General features: G+C 40.4%; 1 protein-coding gene across 2 annotated transcripts in view; it reads right to left on the reverse strand.

The window, feature by feature from the left end:
• The window catches only part of dnah9 (dynein, axonemal, heavy chain 9), a 98,348-nt gene that overhangs the window by 13,397 nt on the left and 71,013 nt on the right, over nt 1–13,938 (reverse strand). For both annotated transcript variants that reach the window (XM_060861350.1, XM_060861340.1), the window contains exons 56-63: nt 10,421–10,585; nt 9,248–9,388; nt 8,468–8,638; nt 8,237–8,359; nt 5,029–5,222; nt 4,166–4,314; nt 3,540–3,667; nt 968–1,195 (exon numbers count right to left, since the gene is read on the reverse strand). In XM_060861350.1, coding sequence (XP_060717333.1) covers nt 968–1,195; nt 3,540–3,667; nt 4,166–4,314; nt 5,029–5,222; nt 8,237–8,359; nt 8,468–8,638; nt 9,248–9,388; nt 10,421–10,585 — 1,299 coding nt within the window. The remainder of the gene's footprint in view (nt 1–967; nt 1,196–3,539; nt 3,668–4,165; nt 4,315–5,028; nt 5,223–8,236; nt 8,360–8,467; nt 8,639–9,247; nt 9,389–10,420; nt 10,586–13,938) is intronic.

Raw genomic sequence — 13,938 nt, forward strand, 5'->3', positions numbered from 1 at the left:
GGAGTAGATACAGTATAGTTTGATGGACAGAGAGAGAGAGAGAGAGAGAGAGAGAGAGAGAGAGAGAGAGAGAGAGAGAGAGAGAGAGAGAAATTTTATTAGTTATTTATTGTTCATTATTATTTATTTATTATTATTTTATTTTTATTTTTTTATTAAGGAACCTAATAAAAAATGTGAGTATTTTTACCGTTAGTGTTCACATTGTCTATAGTAACAATAATAATGTACCTTTTACTAGAACATTCTAGCACAATATAAATGGCACCCAAATCTCCCTGCTGTTAATATTTTCAGTAGAATAGTTTCATTATGTGTAGCGTCAGATGGTTTGAGCAGTGTACATCGCTGATATTAATCAATACTTCGATGCTAAGGAAGCAATTCTTTCAGGTTGCTCCGGCTGTTGAAAAGATACGATACAAAAGCAGCTGTCATCTTATGGATATTATTGCCGCTTCCTAGAGATGGTGAGACACTTAGGTCACGTTTCTTTTACTGTAGCATAGATTTGCTTTCAAGCTGCGTACATGACTGAAGCTGAAGCCGTTTAACGGAGAAAAGCTACATAGGCAGCATGTTACTGTAGCATTTATATGATAGATAACCATCAGGTCTGTAAGCATAAAATGAGCTCAGAGCAAGCTCTGGGGTAATGACATGGTTTGGGTTTCAATGATACGACCTGCAGAATTTTAATCATAATTAGCTATGACAATATCCCAAATCATTTAGTGGACTGTGATTACCACAATGATAAGCACGGTAGTCCAGATAGAGGGACAAAGCTATTTCTGAGGCTGTCGGTTATTTGATTCTCTCTCAGATATGCGCATAAAACAACCATCTGTAATTGTATTTTTGTCTAAATGTGTCTGAAACATCTCGCTTGTAATATGACAGATAGAAAATGGCCACTCCATATGTTTCACATACCAAGTACCATATGTTACTTGTCTTGGCGTACCTGGTTGAAGTTGTCCAAGGCTTTGTGCAGGTTGGCGTGCATCCCCAGAGGTGGCTCGTTGGTGATTTTAATGGAGTTCTCGAGAATACCCTGTGGGATGATGTGACCCTCGGGGGAAGAAGAAGGCTCGGCACTGATGAACACTCTGAAGTCCTGGTGGCTGGTGTCGCTGTGCTGCTCCAGCTTCTTCTCCAGAGTACCCAGCCACTTAGCCACCAGGTGGATGTTCTGGATTCCAAAGATAAATGATAATTTCGCCAGGATTACGGCCTTGGTATCGTAATGTAAGTTTGAATAGACATTAATGCTAAATAACTAGAGTATACTGTACATATGAAGCCCATTATCATGGTTATGTTTGATCTGGAAAACTTCGAGATCGTTTGTTTACAGACATGTCAAGCCTCAATAAATGGATCCTAATGAATCCACCTGAAGTACTCTTTCTTTTGCTTTGGAATAAAAATGAGCAAGGTCTTAGCTTAGACGTTCTGAGGTGTGAACTGAATACAGATCCACCAACAAGGACTTCTTTTCATTTCTGATATGCACTGACCAAAATATTGTTTTTGGTCATGTTGTTTTTTGATAAAAGCTCCTACAGAACAGTTGGGCGTTTGAATTTAAACAGAAGATAGTCCGCATTACTAGTCACAATGGGGTGAAAAAAGATCTGCACGGCTGTAGAGCACAAAACAATTTCCAAGTCATCAGCACAAATTAAACCATTGTTCCTAAAGGGCACAGAGTGACAGACAGCAAATGAATTTCTTGTGAAAGAAAAGTGCCGACCCTCAATGTTCGCAGCACTTAAAGATGAGAGAAAGTTATCTGCGCTGTCGGAGAAGAGGTGTTTTGATTGCTGTTAACAACGCATACTTGCTGTTATTGCGCGTTTTTGTGGCTTGCCAGCATGCAGAGTATGTCCTTTTTTTTGCCTTCCCTTGGCTAAACACGTTGGCTTATCAAGCACTCGCCCAGCAGGGAGACGCTACATCTGTGGTGTCTGCATTCATGGAAGAGGAGATGTGTCGGAGTTTGCAATCAGCGGCTTTGGAGCTGTATGAAGTGATTATACAATTACAGTGTCTGATTCATTAGGCATAACCTGTTAACAACATAATTAAATAATCAGAAAAAAAGTGCTGTCAGAACAGAACTTGAGCGTCTATGTAAGATGACAGCTTCCACTAACGGCAGAATTCGCTACGTTGATGAGACTCTGACGGCATCGAAATGGCACCGGGATGTCAGCGTGAGCTAAACCGTCCTGTGCGTGTTGCTTTTTTCCCTCAAAAACGCATTAAAAAGTTAAATGCTTTGGATGCCACGGCTCTCTTTTCTCCAGTAATGCTTTTCTCCTGCCCTCAGGTACTGTATCTAACCTTGTTCCTTTCTGATGCTTGCCTATACAGTACACAGCTCATTGTAGGCCTTTAAGAGTACATTTCAGTACAAGAGACAGGGGAGGGAACCAGGTCCAGTCAGTTTAGGTCACTTGATTCCCAAGACTGTGGATTTTCTCTTCCAATCTCTGCTATTGATTGCCTCTCCACAGCAAGTGGATTTCTGCATTTTGGTCGACTGGGCTCCGTGTGCTGCAATATAATTAACCTTCAATGGAGGGGAACTTTGCATTGACCCGCTGAGCTTCCCTGAACTTTTGTGGATGTTGGAGCGGGCAGTTAAACGGAGGAAGAGGGCTGGTAGAATCTTTCTTATGGGGGAAGGAGGGAGGAAAAAAGTTCCTCGAAATGCATTGATCTGCATTGTTATGCAAAAGTAATTAAACAACCACTGGTCTCCTCGCCTGCAGTCCCCGAACTAGGTGATATGCTGTAGAGAAGCTCAGGGATTTAAAGAAAGAAAGAACGCTCACATTCTTCCTACTGCTGCCATTGCCAACTGCCAATAATTGCCATTAGGATTCTGTACCGGTGGTTCTTTAGAAAGTAAAAATGCAGTCCTGTTGCGAAGAGATATGGCAATGTAATCCATCTGTGTGGATACATTCTGTTTGTGTTGCCGTTACTGTGGTATTTATCCAAACCCAAGAAATTACCCGTATTCAAAACAGCATTTTCTTAGCATACTGATCCTTTGTCTGTCAAATCATATGCATTTGGCAAATATGTCATTTTTCAATAGGGGTTGGACGTATTCCAAACTAATACCCGTAATACGCAGCTGGGCAAGAGAGCGAGTGAGAGTGTTTTCACACTGACATTTGGATGGAGTAGAAGCAACCTAATAGACTCATTAGTGGAGTGCGTCTCTCTCCCTGGGGTTGGGCCATCACGCAGGCTTGGAGGACACATTCCTCTCCCCCACTATTCTGGCACACCAAACGAATCATTAATCACAAGAGAGGAGGCCTGGGTGACTGGGTGAGACACACAGTGCTGACCAAGACATTAGCATACTTACAACTCGGAACTGAATTCCCATGGTGAGGTTACTGCAGATCAGCTAAATGCAGGTTAACTGCTATTAAAAAAAGGGCATCAGGAAGTGGAAGATTTATCTGTGAAAAAAAAAAAAAAGGCTGAAAGACCAACCCGTGTGTCTTTACCTGTAATATCACCCAGTGTCCTTCGTGTGCAGCTAGATCCAAAGCTTTTTCAGCCACCACTTCCTGGCCCTGGCCAAGAGACACGTTGTGGAAGTTTCTATTGTCAAATGTGTAGCCCAGCTTTCGACCTGCAAAGACATTTTTACATGTACTTTACTTTTAAACCTTTGCAGCAACGAATTCATTTACACCGTCTTTACACATGTTCATACTGTATAAATGCACACTCAGTATAATTACAACTGTCAGAGGATCTCTCTTTAGGCAAGCATTCACTAATTGATTGCAGTGCACTCTGGCTATGAGTCGATTAGTCACACTCGCACACACAGCCATGCCTAATCGATCTCCACACTCCTCCCGGAGCCGTATAAGATGTACCCTTTCAAATTACATGATGCATGGACAGACAGCGCTGGCCTCCTGATACAAGACGTCTATTTGTTTGTTGTTGTTTTCGACGAAAACTGGTATTTTTCCGTCTGTTTCTGAAATACCTCCCAAAACAGCAGTCAATCAGCCACCATGGATTTGAACATGAGGCCATTAAAAAGTTTTTGCCTGAAAACTGTCAAGTTTAAGAAAACAAACAAACAAAAAAACAAAACAAAGAAACTGTACTGTACCATGTTTCTCCACATCCTTTAGCGGATCGACTCCGGGTGAAAGAATGAAGAATATGGGTGTGGCTGCTCCGGATTCTTCAAAGGAGACGGCAAAATCTACTGATCGGCTCATCACGTACTTGCTGCCCAGCTTTTCCTCCACAAAATCTCTGCCCAGAGAAAGAGAATGCATGTTTGTTCATTCAGAATGCATTGATAATGTACTATAACCTCTTCAAGCTGAAGTACGTTTTAGATGAAAAGGGTATAGATAAAAATAAATGTGTGAAAAGTTATGAAACTGAATAGAAAAAGATTTTCAAGACATTTGCTTTTACTGTGTATGCATGCAAACGGAACTTCGTCAAAGGGCATGATTGTATAGCCACAGATTGTTCTACAGACTCAATGAAGCTAATTAGACTTCTTTAGCCTCTGATAACCGGAGTCATGGATGTGAAATGGAATATCCATCCTTCCACCTATCAGTTTTCTGTATCTCTTTTCCTACATACACTCAAGGAGAACCTGGAGTCTATTCCAAGGGACTCTGGACACAAGACAGATGACACCTTGGCATCCTGGACAGGGTGCCAACACATTGTAGGGAGCACACTCACACATCCATTCAGATGCCTTGAAGGTGACCCTGAAGGAAACCCCCGAATTATAGGGAGAACATGCAAAGTCCACACACAAAGGACAGAAGCAAGCATCAAACCTCCAACCCTGAAGGTGTGAGACAAACGTTCTAACCACTAAGCCATTATTCCTCCAAAATGGAAATCTACGCTGACATATTCCTAATAAAATCTGTTTAATAATTGCCACCTTACTGACTGATCAACTTGTTGGAGATGTATTCGATCGGTGTGAGAACTGACCTGATGGCATTGGTCATTCTGTCTGGTCGTAGAGCTCGCATCATGCACAGCCTCTGCAGCGAGCTTTTGTTCTTCCACTCCTGAGGGAATTTCTCTTTCTCCGGACACTCCGACTCGACAAACTTCTTCCAGCGTTTTGCAGAGCCCTCGATGTCCCGGTCCAGGTTACGGAATTCATCCATTGTACAAAGTGCCTGAGACAAAAACATAAACCACCTGGTTAAAGGGTCAAAGGATTGACAAAGAGGTTGAAGGCAATTAAAAAGTTATTTTTATTTATGGCTTCTGGCAGATGTGCTTATCCAACAACTGAGCAATTCAGGGTTAACGGCATTGTTCAGGTCTGCATATTTGATTCGGCAGAGGTTTTATGCCAGATGCCCTTCCCAAAGCAATTCTTCTTTTTTTATATTATTTTTGTCCAGGTATCAAACCCGGGCAGCAGCATTGAGAGTGCAGGATCCTGCCACCGGCACACCAGGAATCTGCACTACATGATTGATGTATCATGTGAAATGTCTTGTTGTTGACAATTCTCTTATTTATCTCATCATAACAGTATGCAATTGTATCAATACATATTATACTTGCTTTATTTTAAGCAATACACATATCAACAGCGATGGGGATCGACTAGTTTAGTGGTTAAGGGGATGAGCTGCTGATCGGAAAGTTGTAAGTTTGAATCCCAAACCCTTAACCCTCAATTGTATAAAACGAGATAAAAATGTAATGTAGACACTCTAGATAAAGCTGTCTGCCAAATGCTGTAAATGTAAACTGCAACACTGACAGGTCAGAAGCTAGTCAAAGCTTAACTTTGATATTAAGGTAAGGACATGTAATTATTTCCATTATAATCTTATGCAGATTCAGACGTGAGCTTTTATTCATAAAAACCTTTAATCAAAACAAAAAAAAAAACGGCAATGCTGAGATACATCACTGGGAATCATGAGCTTTCTCAAGTGTGTCCTTCTGCCTGAATATTTTCAATTATTATAGCTGTTTGTTTGTTTTTGTTTTCTTTTGGTCATGAATGGATAGATAGATGAACAGAGCATGCATTACAGGGCACCTACAATTCAATTGAAATTTCACCGGTCTTAATAACAGATTAAAGCACATTATACACCGTATTAGCTTTGTAATACTTGGCGTGCATTGTATATTACATGCACGCAGGTGCCATAATTGCTGAATGAGCCATGTCGAACTGCTAAAGAAAAAAAATGCTGGCAACATAAGAAGTCCCAGGGAGGTTTGGGGGTGGGTGTTTGGGTGTTAATTTAATATAATGGCAAAGCAAATTGTTTTTATGCTGTTTAAATTGCTGAGCAAACATTAGCAAGTTTCTTCACAATGAAGAGTTGCAAAGTGCTGATGCTGCAGAAGGAAAGCCTTGGTATTGTGAAACTCTTTCTTATTCACACTGGGCTTCAGAATTATTGGTAAGCAACGTTAAGAAAATGAGCAACACACAAGAAATGCATTTCAATCACTCGAACAACAGGAGAAACTTCTTAATATTGTTCCAAAATAATTGCCGCTCCTATGCTGAATATTTTCAATAATCAAAAAAACTTTGTTATTTTCGAAAATGTATTCGCTCCTAATCAGTCCTCTGTTATTCACGCCCTGTTCCTCTGAGCTTTAAACACGAGGCTACAGACTTGTAAAATCCATTTATTATCCTTTACCATATGAAAAATCAAAGTCTACCACAAAAAAGCAGATAGATAATATTTCATATCTGAACTAATCAGATAATGGCTTTAAAAAGACACCAGCAGATAAAATAGCTTTAAGCACAATGAGTTTCACATCTGAAACAGCTGGAAGTTTGCCAGGAGTTGGGTCTTTATGCACACTGAGTGGAGGATGGTGAATGACAGAAAAGTGTGTGTGTGTTTGTGTGTGTGTGTGTATGCATGTATGTATGTATGCATGTATGTATGTATGTATGTATGTATGCATGTATGTATGTATGTATGTATGTATGTATGTATATATATATATATATATATATATATATATATATATATATATATATATATATATATATATATGCGTGTGTATGTTTGTGTGTATCTATATTTATATACAGTATGTGTGTGTATGTATATAATGTTCTATAATATTTAATTTCTTTCTTTTATTATTTCTTTAAATTGTTTATTTAGTAAATAACCTTCTTTTTATTCGTAAATCTATTTTTGTTTTAAATATTTACATTTTTAAATCTAACCTATTTTTTACATATTAAATAAGCCATATGTATTTAGTAGAATGAATTGAAGCTATTTATTTATTTCTTTATTCAAATTTGGGAATAAAAAGAAGGTTTTAAATAGTTTAAGAAAGAAATATTTATATTAAAACATATTTAAAAAAAGTAAATATTTAATATCTTATCTTAACATTTAAGAGTCTACCCTATTTCTAGGTCCCTATTTAAATGGAAATATATTTGTCATATTGACCATGTTCATGTATCGTATTAAGAATAATGTTAGTTTTTTTTTCTTGGCTCATGCTGCACGAATCCGTTCGTCCGTTATACGGCATGTGCTAACTTTTCGTTCATTCTATTATCTTAAACAGACAGCAGAATGTTCTCAAATAGACACACGGTGTTACTTAATATATTCTAAAGAGCTAAATGGCTCTGTCGGGCATTAGATCGGTTGTGTATTGTAGCTGATGGACTCGACAGTTCATTTCACCAGTCATTTTAGACGTCTCGTATGATGTCTCCTTTTTATATGTCTTCATCCTTTATCTCTCACTTCTAACATGATGTAGCTTTATACTGTATATAAGGATTGGAATTAAATATTAACATCTTTGAAAGCATCAGTGATGTACATGCCATTACGATTCTGCTGACTGCTTATCAGATCAGACAAGTGAGTAAACTTTTGCTCTGCATCGTCCTTAGAGACGTTCAGTACTAATGCTATTCTTTGTGTCGTGTGCAGCTGAGATCCTGAAAACGGCTGAACAGGAAAACGTCCAGGACAGCTGGGTTGAGTCATGCATGAAGAATACTTCTCTCTCTCTCTCTCTCTCTCTCTCTCTCAGGTTCCTTCACATACTTGAGTGTGTGATGTAACGTGATGCAAGTCATCGTCTAAGGTGCAAATGTACATAATTTGTGGAGTGCGTGTGAAACAAATCAGAAGTAAATGACATGTTGATGTTTTACCTTGATTCCTCCCCACGAATGATGAGACAGGAAGTCGACAGGGGATGTTACGCCAGGCTGGACGGGATACCGCAGCAGAAAATCCAGCTCGTTAGTGTTGATTTCTTTATTCATCACTAAAATCTAGAGAGATGAAAGAGAGACTGTGTGTGAGACCGATAATGGAAAAAAAGGTTTGGGCAAAAGATTCTTATGAAGACATTGACAGATCTAATGAGGGAAATACCTTACCTGAAATGCCAGCTGCGCCATGTACGTGAGTTTGTCGCATTCGAAAAGGCCACGGGTTGTGTATTGAAACACAGAGAACGTGATGCTGTCTATTAGATTTAAAACCCTCTGCTTCAGCACCTCATCTGGGGCTGCCTTCGTTACGGCTTTCTGGAAAACCACGCTGAAGGCCTGACAGTACACACACACACACACACACACACACACACACACATGCAAGCAAGAAAGCAAGGAGACAAAAATCTAGATTATAAACCAGACAAATATTTGCATTACTAAGCAATTAATCACTGGGCCATTTTACCTCAGCATTAAATGAACCATTTTAGAAAGCAGCTTTTATGTAAGTTTGTACGCGCTCATCCTCGTGCTCATTTCCGCTTGCATAAATTTCTCGAAAAGACCAAAGCAATTATTTTGTGATAGCTGAAGATTGTATTTTGTCACAGCATGGTGACTGTCTCAAAATACGAGAATGTCACCGAACAAAGACAACGAGCAACTTAATTAAGTGTTTTTAATCTCTCTTCCACTAATGCTCGCGAAACTCCTCGTCTGAAAGCTGTCGCCTTGTCAGAATCCAACGTCCCGTTTCATTACAGCGAGCTCATGATTGTTTGTGGATGCTGACAGAGCAGTGTATTAAATACCATGTTGCAACAGCTGAAAGAGCGAGACGGCGCATTCCAGCGGAAGCGGAGGCAGAGGAAGCACGGAGACGGTGACGTGTGTGCGAGAAGAGAGTGCACAGAGAGTTCAGGGTTCGATGTTGACAGATACCTTGAGAGCAAACTGGTACATGGGGTGGATTTTATTGAGGTCGTTCATGATGAAGTAGAGGAGAGAGGCACGGGCGGCCGCCGGACGGTAGTGCTCTCTCGCCTCGTTGATTTTAGTCTCTGTCACCTTTGCCTCCTTCACCTGAAATCACACACACACACGTATTACATAAAACACAAACAATGTGAGGTTCTACTCACAAACAATACACACACAGTATATCAGAGATGGGGGACTCGAGTCTTGAGTCGCAAATTTGAGACTTGAGACTTGCTTGACAAATATTAAAAAAAGACTCGACTTGACTTTGACTTGACATTCATGAATTGAGACTTGACTCGGACTTGAGTTAAATGACTCAGAGATGGGGGACTTGACTTGACTCGAGTCAGACTTAAGTCGCAAATTTGAGACTTGAGACTTGCTTGACAAATATTAAAAAATGACTCGACTTGACTTTGTCTTGACATTCATGACTTGAGACTTACTTGTGACTTGCACATGTGTGACTTACTCCCACCTCTGCAATATATTATATAGAACACAATATTGGGATCTACTCGCAAATGTCTCACACACACACACACACACTATTGTCACTGGAAAACCGTGAGCAAGAAAAGAAGCTTTTGTCTCAACCCGACAAATCTGACTTCTCTCACCTCATTTTCTACCGCTTATCCGAACTACCTCGGGTCACGGGGAGCCTGTGCCTATCTCAGGCGTCATCGGGCATCAAGGCAGGATACACCCTGGACAGAGTGCCAACCCATCGCAGGGCACACACACACACTCTCATTCACTCACGCAATCACACACTAGGGACAATTTTCCAGAGATGCCAATCAACCTACCACGCATGTCTTTGGACCGGGGGAGGAAACCGGAGTACCCGGAGGAAACCCCCGAGGAACGGGGAGAACATGCAAACTCCACACACACAAGGTGGAGGCGGGAATCGAACCCAGACCCTGGAGGTGTGAGGCAAACGTGCTAACCACTAAGCCACCGTGCCCCCAAATCTGACTTCTGTACATCACAAATATTTCACTCTGTACATACTGTATGGAATGTGTTGCAGAGAAGACGTTGCCTTTAATGCAAGAACTTTCCCGCATGTTATTGACAACATCCTCCTTTACAATTAAAGTCATACTGAGTGAACTGAACAACCTTCTCTTCGATCTCAGCAGCCGTGCGTTTGGTTATCTCCAAGTTCTCAACCAGCTCTGTGTCTCCCAGGAAATTTCCAGAAGCTGAAGACAGGCGTGAGAGGAGGTTGTCTTCCAGGGTTTTTAAAGTGATCTTGAAGCCGTTCTGCTGCTTTGTGAGGTTCGACTGAAAAAAAGAAAAAAAAAAAACAGCTAGAAAATAAGGCAGCGATTAAACCACTGACCTGTGTGAAAAGTAAGTGAGGCCAAGAAGAGCAGGTTAGATGGGCCGTGTGTGTCAAACGGCTCAAAGACGACAGTAATCAATACATACTGCATCTGCAAGTAGCAGATAGAAAAAAGGGGACTGAGTGGATTAGTGTTTGTTCCCTTTGGCATCACATGCAGTAAACTCCATGTAGACATTGTAGGCTCTGCTGTGACACGAGAGATCTATACACAAAGCTGTGATATCTGTACACACATGCAAACATATATACATACACACACAACCACACAATGTTACACACAAACACACACACAGAAAACCTTACACACACAACCACACACAATGTTACACACAAACACACAGAATACCTTACACACACAACCACACACAATGTTACACACAAACACACACACAGAAAACCTTACACACACAACCACACACAATGTTACACACAAACGCACACACAGAAAACCTTACACACACAACCACACACAATGTTACACACAAACACACACACAGAAAACCTTACACACACAACCACACAATGTTACACACAAACACACACAGAAAACCTTACACACACAACCACACACAATGTTACACACAAACACACACACAGAAAACCTTACACACACAACCACACACAATGTTACACACAAACACACACACAGAAAACCTTACACACACAACCACACACAATGTTACACACAAACACACAGAATACCTTACACACACAACCACACACAATGTTACACACAAACACACACACAGAAAACCTTACACACACAACCACACACAATGTTACACACAAACACACACACAGAAAACCTTACACACACAACCACACAATGTTACACACAAACACACATACAGAATACCTTACACACACAACCACACAATGTTACACACAAACACACACACAGAATACCTTACACACACAACCACACTCAATGTTACACACAAACACACACACAGAATACCTTACACACACAACCACACACAATGTTACACACAAACACACACACAGAATACCTTACACACACAACCACACAATGTTACACACAAACACACACACAGAAAACCTTACACACACAACCACACAATGTTACACACAAACACACACACAGAATACCTTACACACAACCACACACAATGTTACACACAAACACACACACAGAAAACCTTACACACACAACCACACAATGTTACACACAAACACACACACAGAATACCTTACACACACAACCACACAATGTTACACACAAACACACAGAATACCTTACACACACAACCACACACAATGTTACACACAAACACACACACAGAAAACCTTACACACACAACCACACAATGTTACACACAAACACACACACAGAATACCTTACACACACAACCACACAATGTTACACACAAACACACACACAGAAAACCTTACACACACAACCACACACAATGTTACACACAAACACACAGAATACCTTACACACACAACCACACACAATGTTACACACAAACACACACACAGAAAACCTTACACACACAACCACACACAATGTTACACACAAACACACACACAGAAAACCTTACACACACAACCACACACAATGTTACACACAAACGCACACACAGAAAACCTTACACACACAACCACACACAATGTTACACACAAACACACACACAGAAAACCTTACACACACAACCACACAATGTTACACACAAACACACACAGAAAACCTTACACACACAACCACACAATGTTACACACAAACACACACACAGAAAACCTTACACACACAACCACACACAATGTTACACACAAACACACACACAGAAAACCTTACACACACAACCACACACAATGTTACACACAAACACACACACAGAAAACCTTACACACACAACCACACACAATGTTACACACAAACACACACACAGAAAACCTTACACACACAACCACACACAATGTTACACACAAACACACACACAGAAAACCTTACACACACAACCACACAATGTTACACACAAACACACACACAGAAAACCTTACACACACAACCACACAATGTTACACACAAACACACACACAGAAAACCTTACACACACAACCACACACAATGTTACACACAAACACACACAGAAAACCTTACACACACAACCACACACAATGTTACACACAAACACACACACAGAAAACCTTACACACACAACCACACACAATGTTACACACAAACACACACAGAAAACCTTACACACACAACCACACAATGTTACACACAAACACACACACAGAAAACCTTACACACACAACCACACAATGTTACACACAAACACACACACAGAAAACCTTACACACACAACCACACAATGTTACACACAAACACACACAGAAAACCTTACACACACAACCACACAATGTTACACACAAACACACACACAGAAAACCTTACACACACAACCACACACAATGTTACACACAAACACACACACAGAAAACCTTACACACACAACCACACACAATGTTACACACAAACACACACACAGAAAACCTTACACACAACCACACACAATGTTACACACAAACACACACACAGAAAACCTTACACACACAACCACACACAATGTTACACACAAACACACACACAGAAAACCTTACACACACAACCACACACAATGTTACACACAAACACACAGAATACCTTACACACACAACCACACACAATGTTACACACAAACACACACACAGAATACCTTACACACACAACCACACAATGTTACACACAAACACACACACAGAAAACCTTACACACACAACCACACAATGTTACACACAAACACACACACAGAAAACCTTACACACACAACCACACACAATGTTACACACAAACACACACACAGAAAACCTTACACACACAACCACACACAATGTTACACACAAACACACACACAGAAAACCTTACACACACAACCACACAATGTTACACACAAACACACACACAGAAAACCTTACACACACAACCACACACAATGTTACACACAAACACACACACAGAAAACCTTACACACACAACCACACAATGTTACACACAAACACACACACAGAAAACCTTACACACACAACCACACACAATGTTACACACAAACACACACACAGAAAACCTTACACACACAACCACACAATGTTACACACAAACACACACACAGAAAACCTTACACACACAACCACACACAAAATGTTACACACAAACACACACACAGAAAACCTTACACACACAACCACACAATGTTACACACAAACACACACACAGAATACC

Source organism: Tachysurus vachellii, chromosome 2, assembly GCF_030014155.1.
Source record: "Tachysurus vachellii isolate PV-2020 chromosome 2, HZAU_Pvac_v1, whole genome shotgun sequence".
Lineage (NCBI taxonomy): Eukaryota > Metazoa > Chordata > Actinopteri > Siluriformes > Bagridae > Tachysurus > Tachysurus vachellii.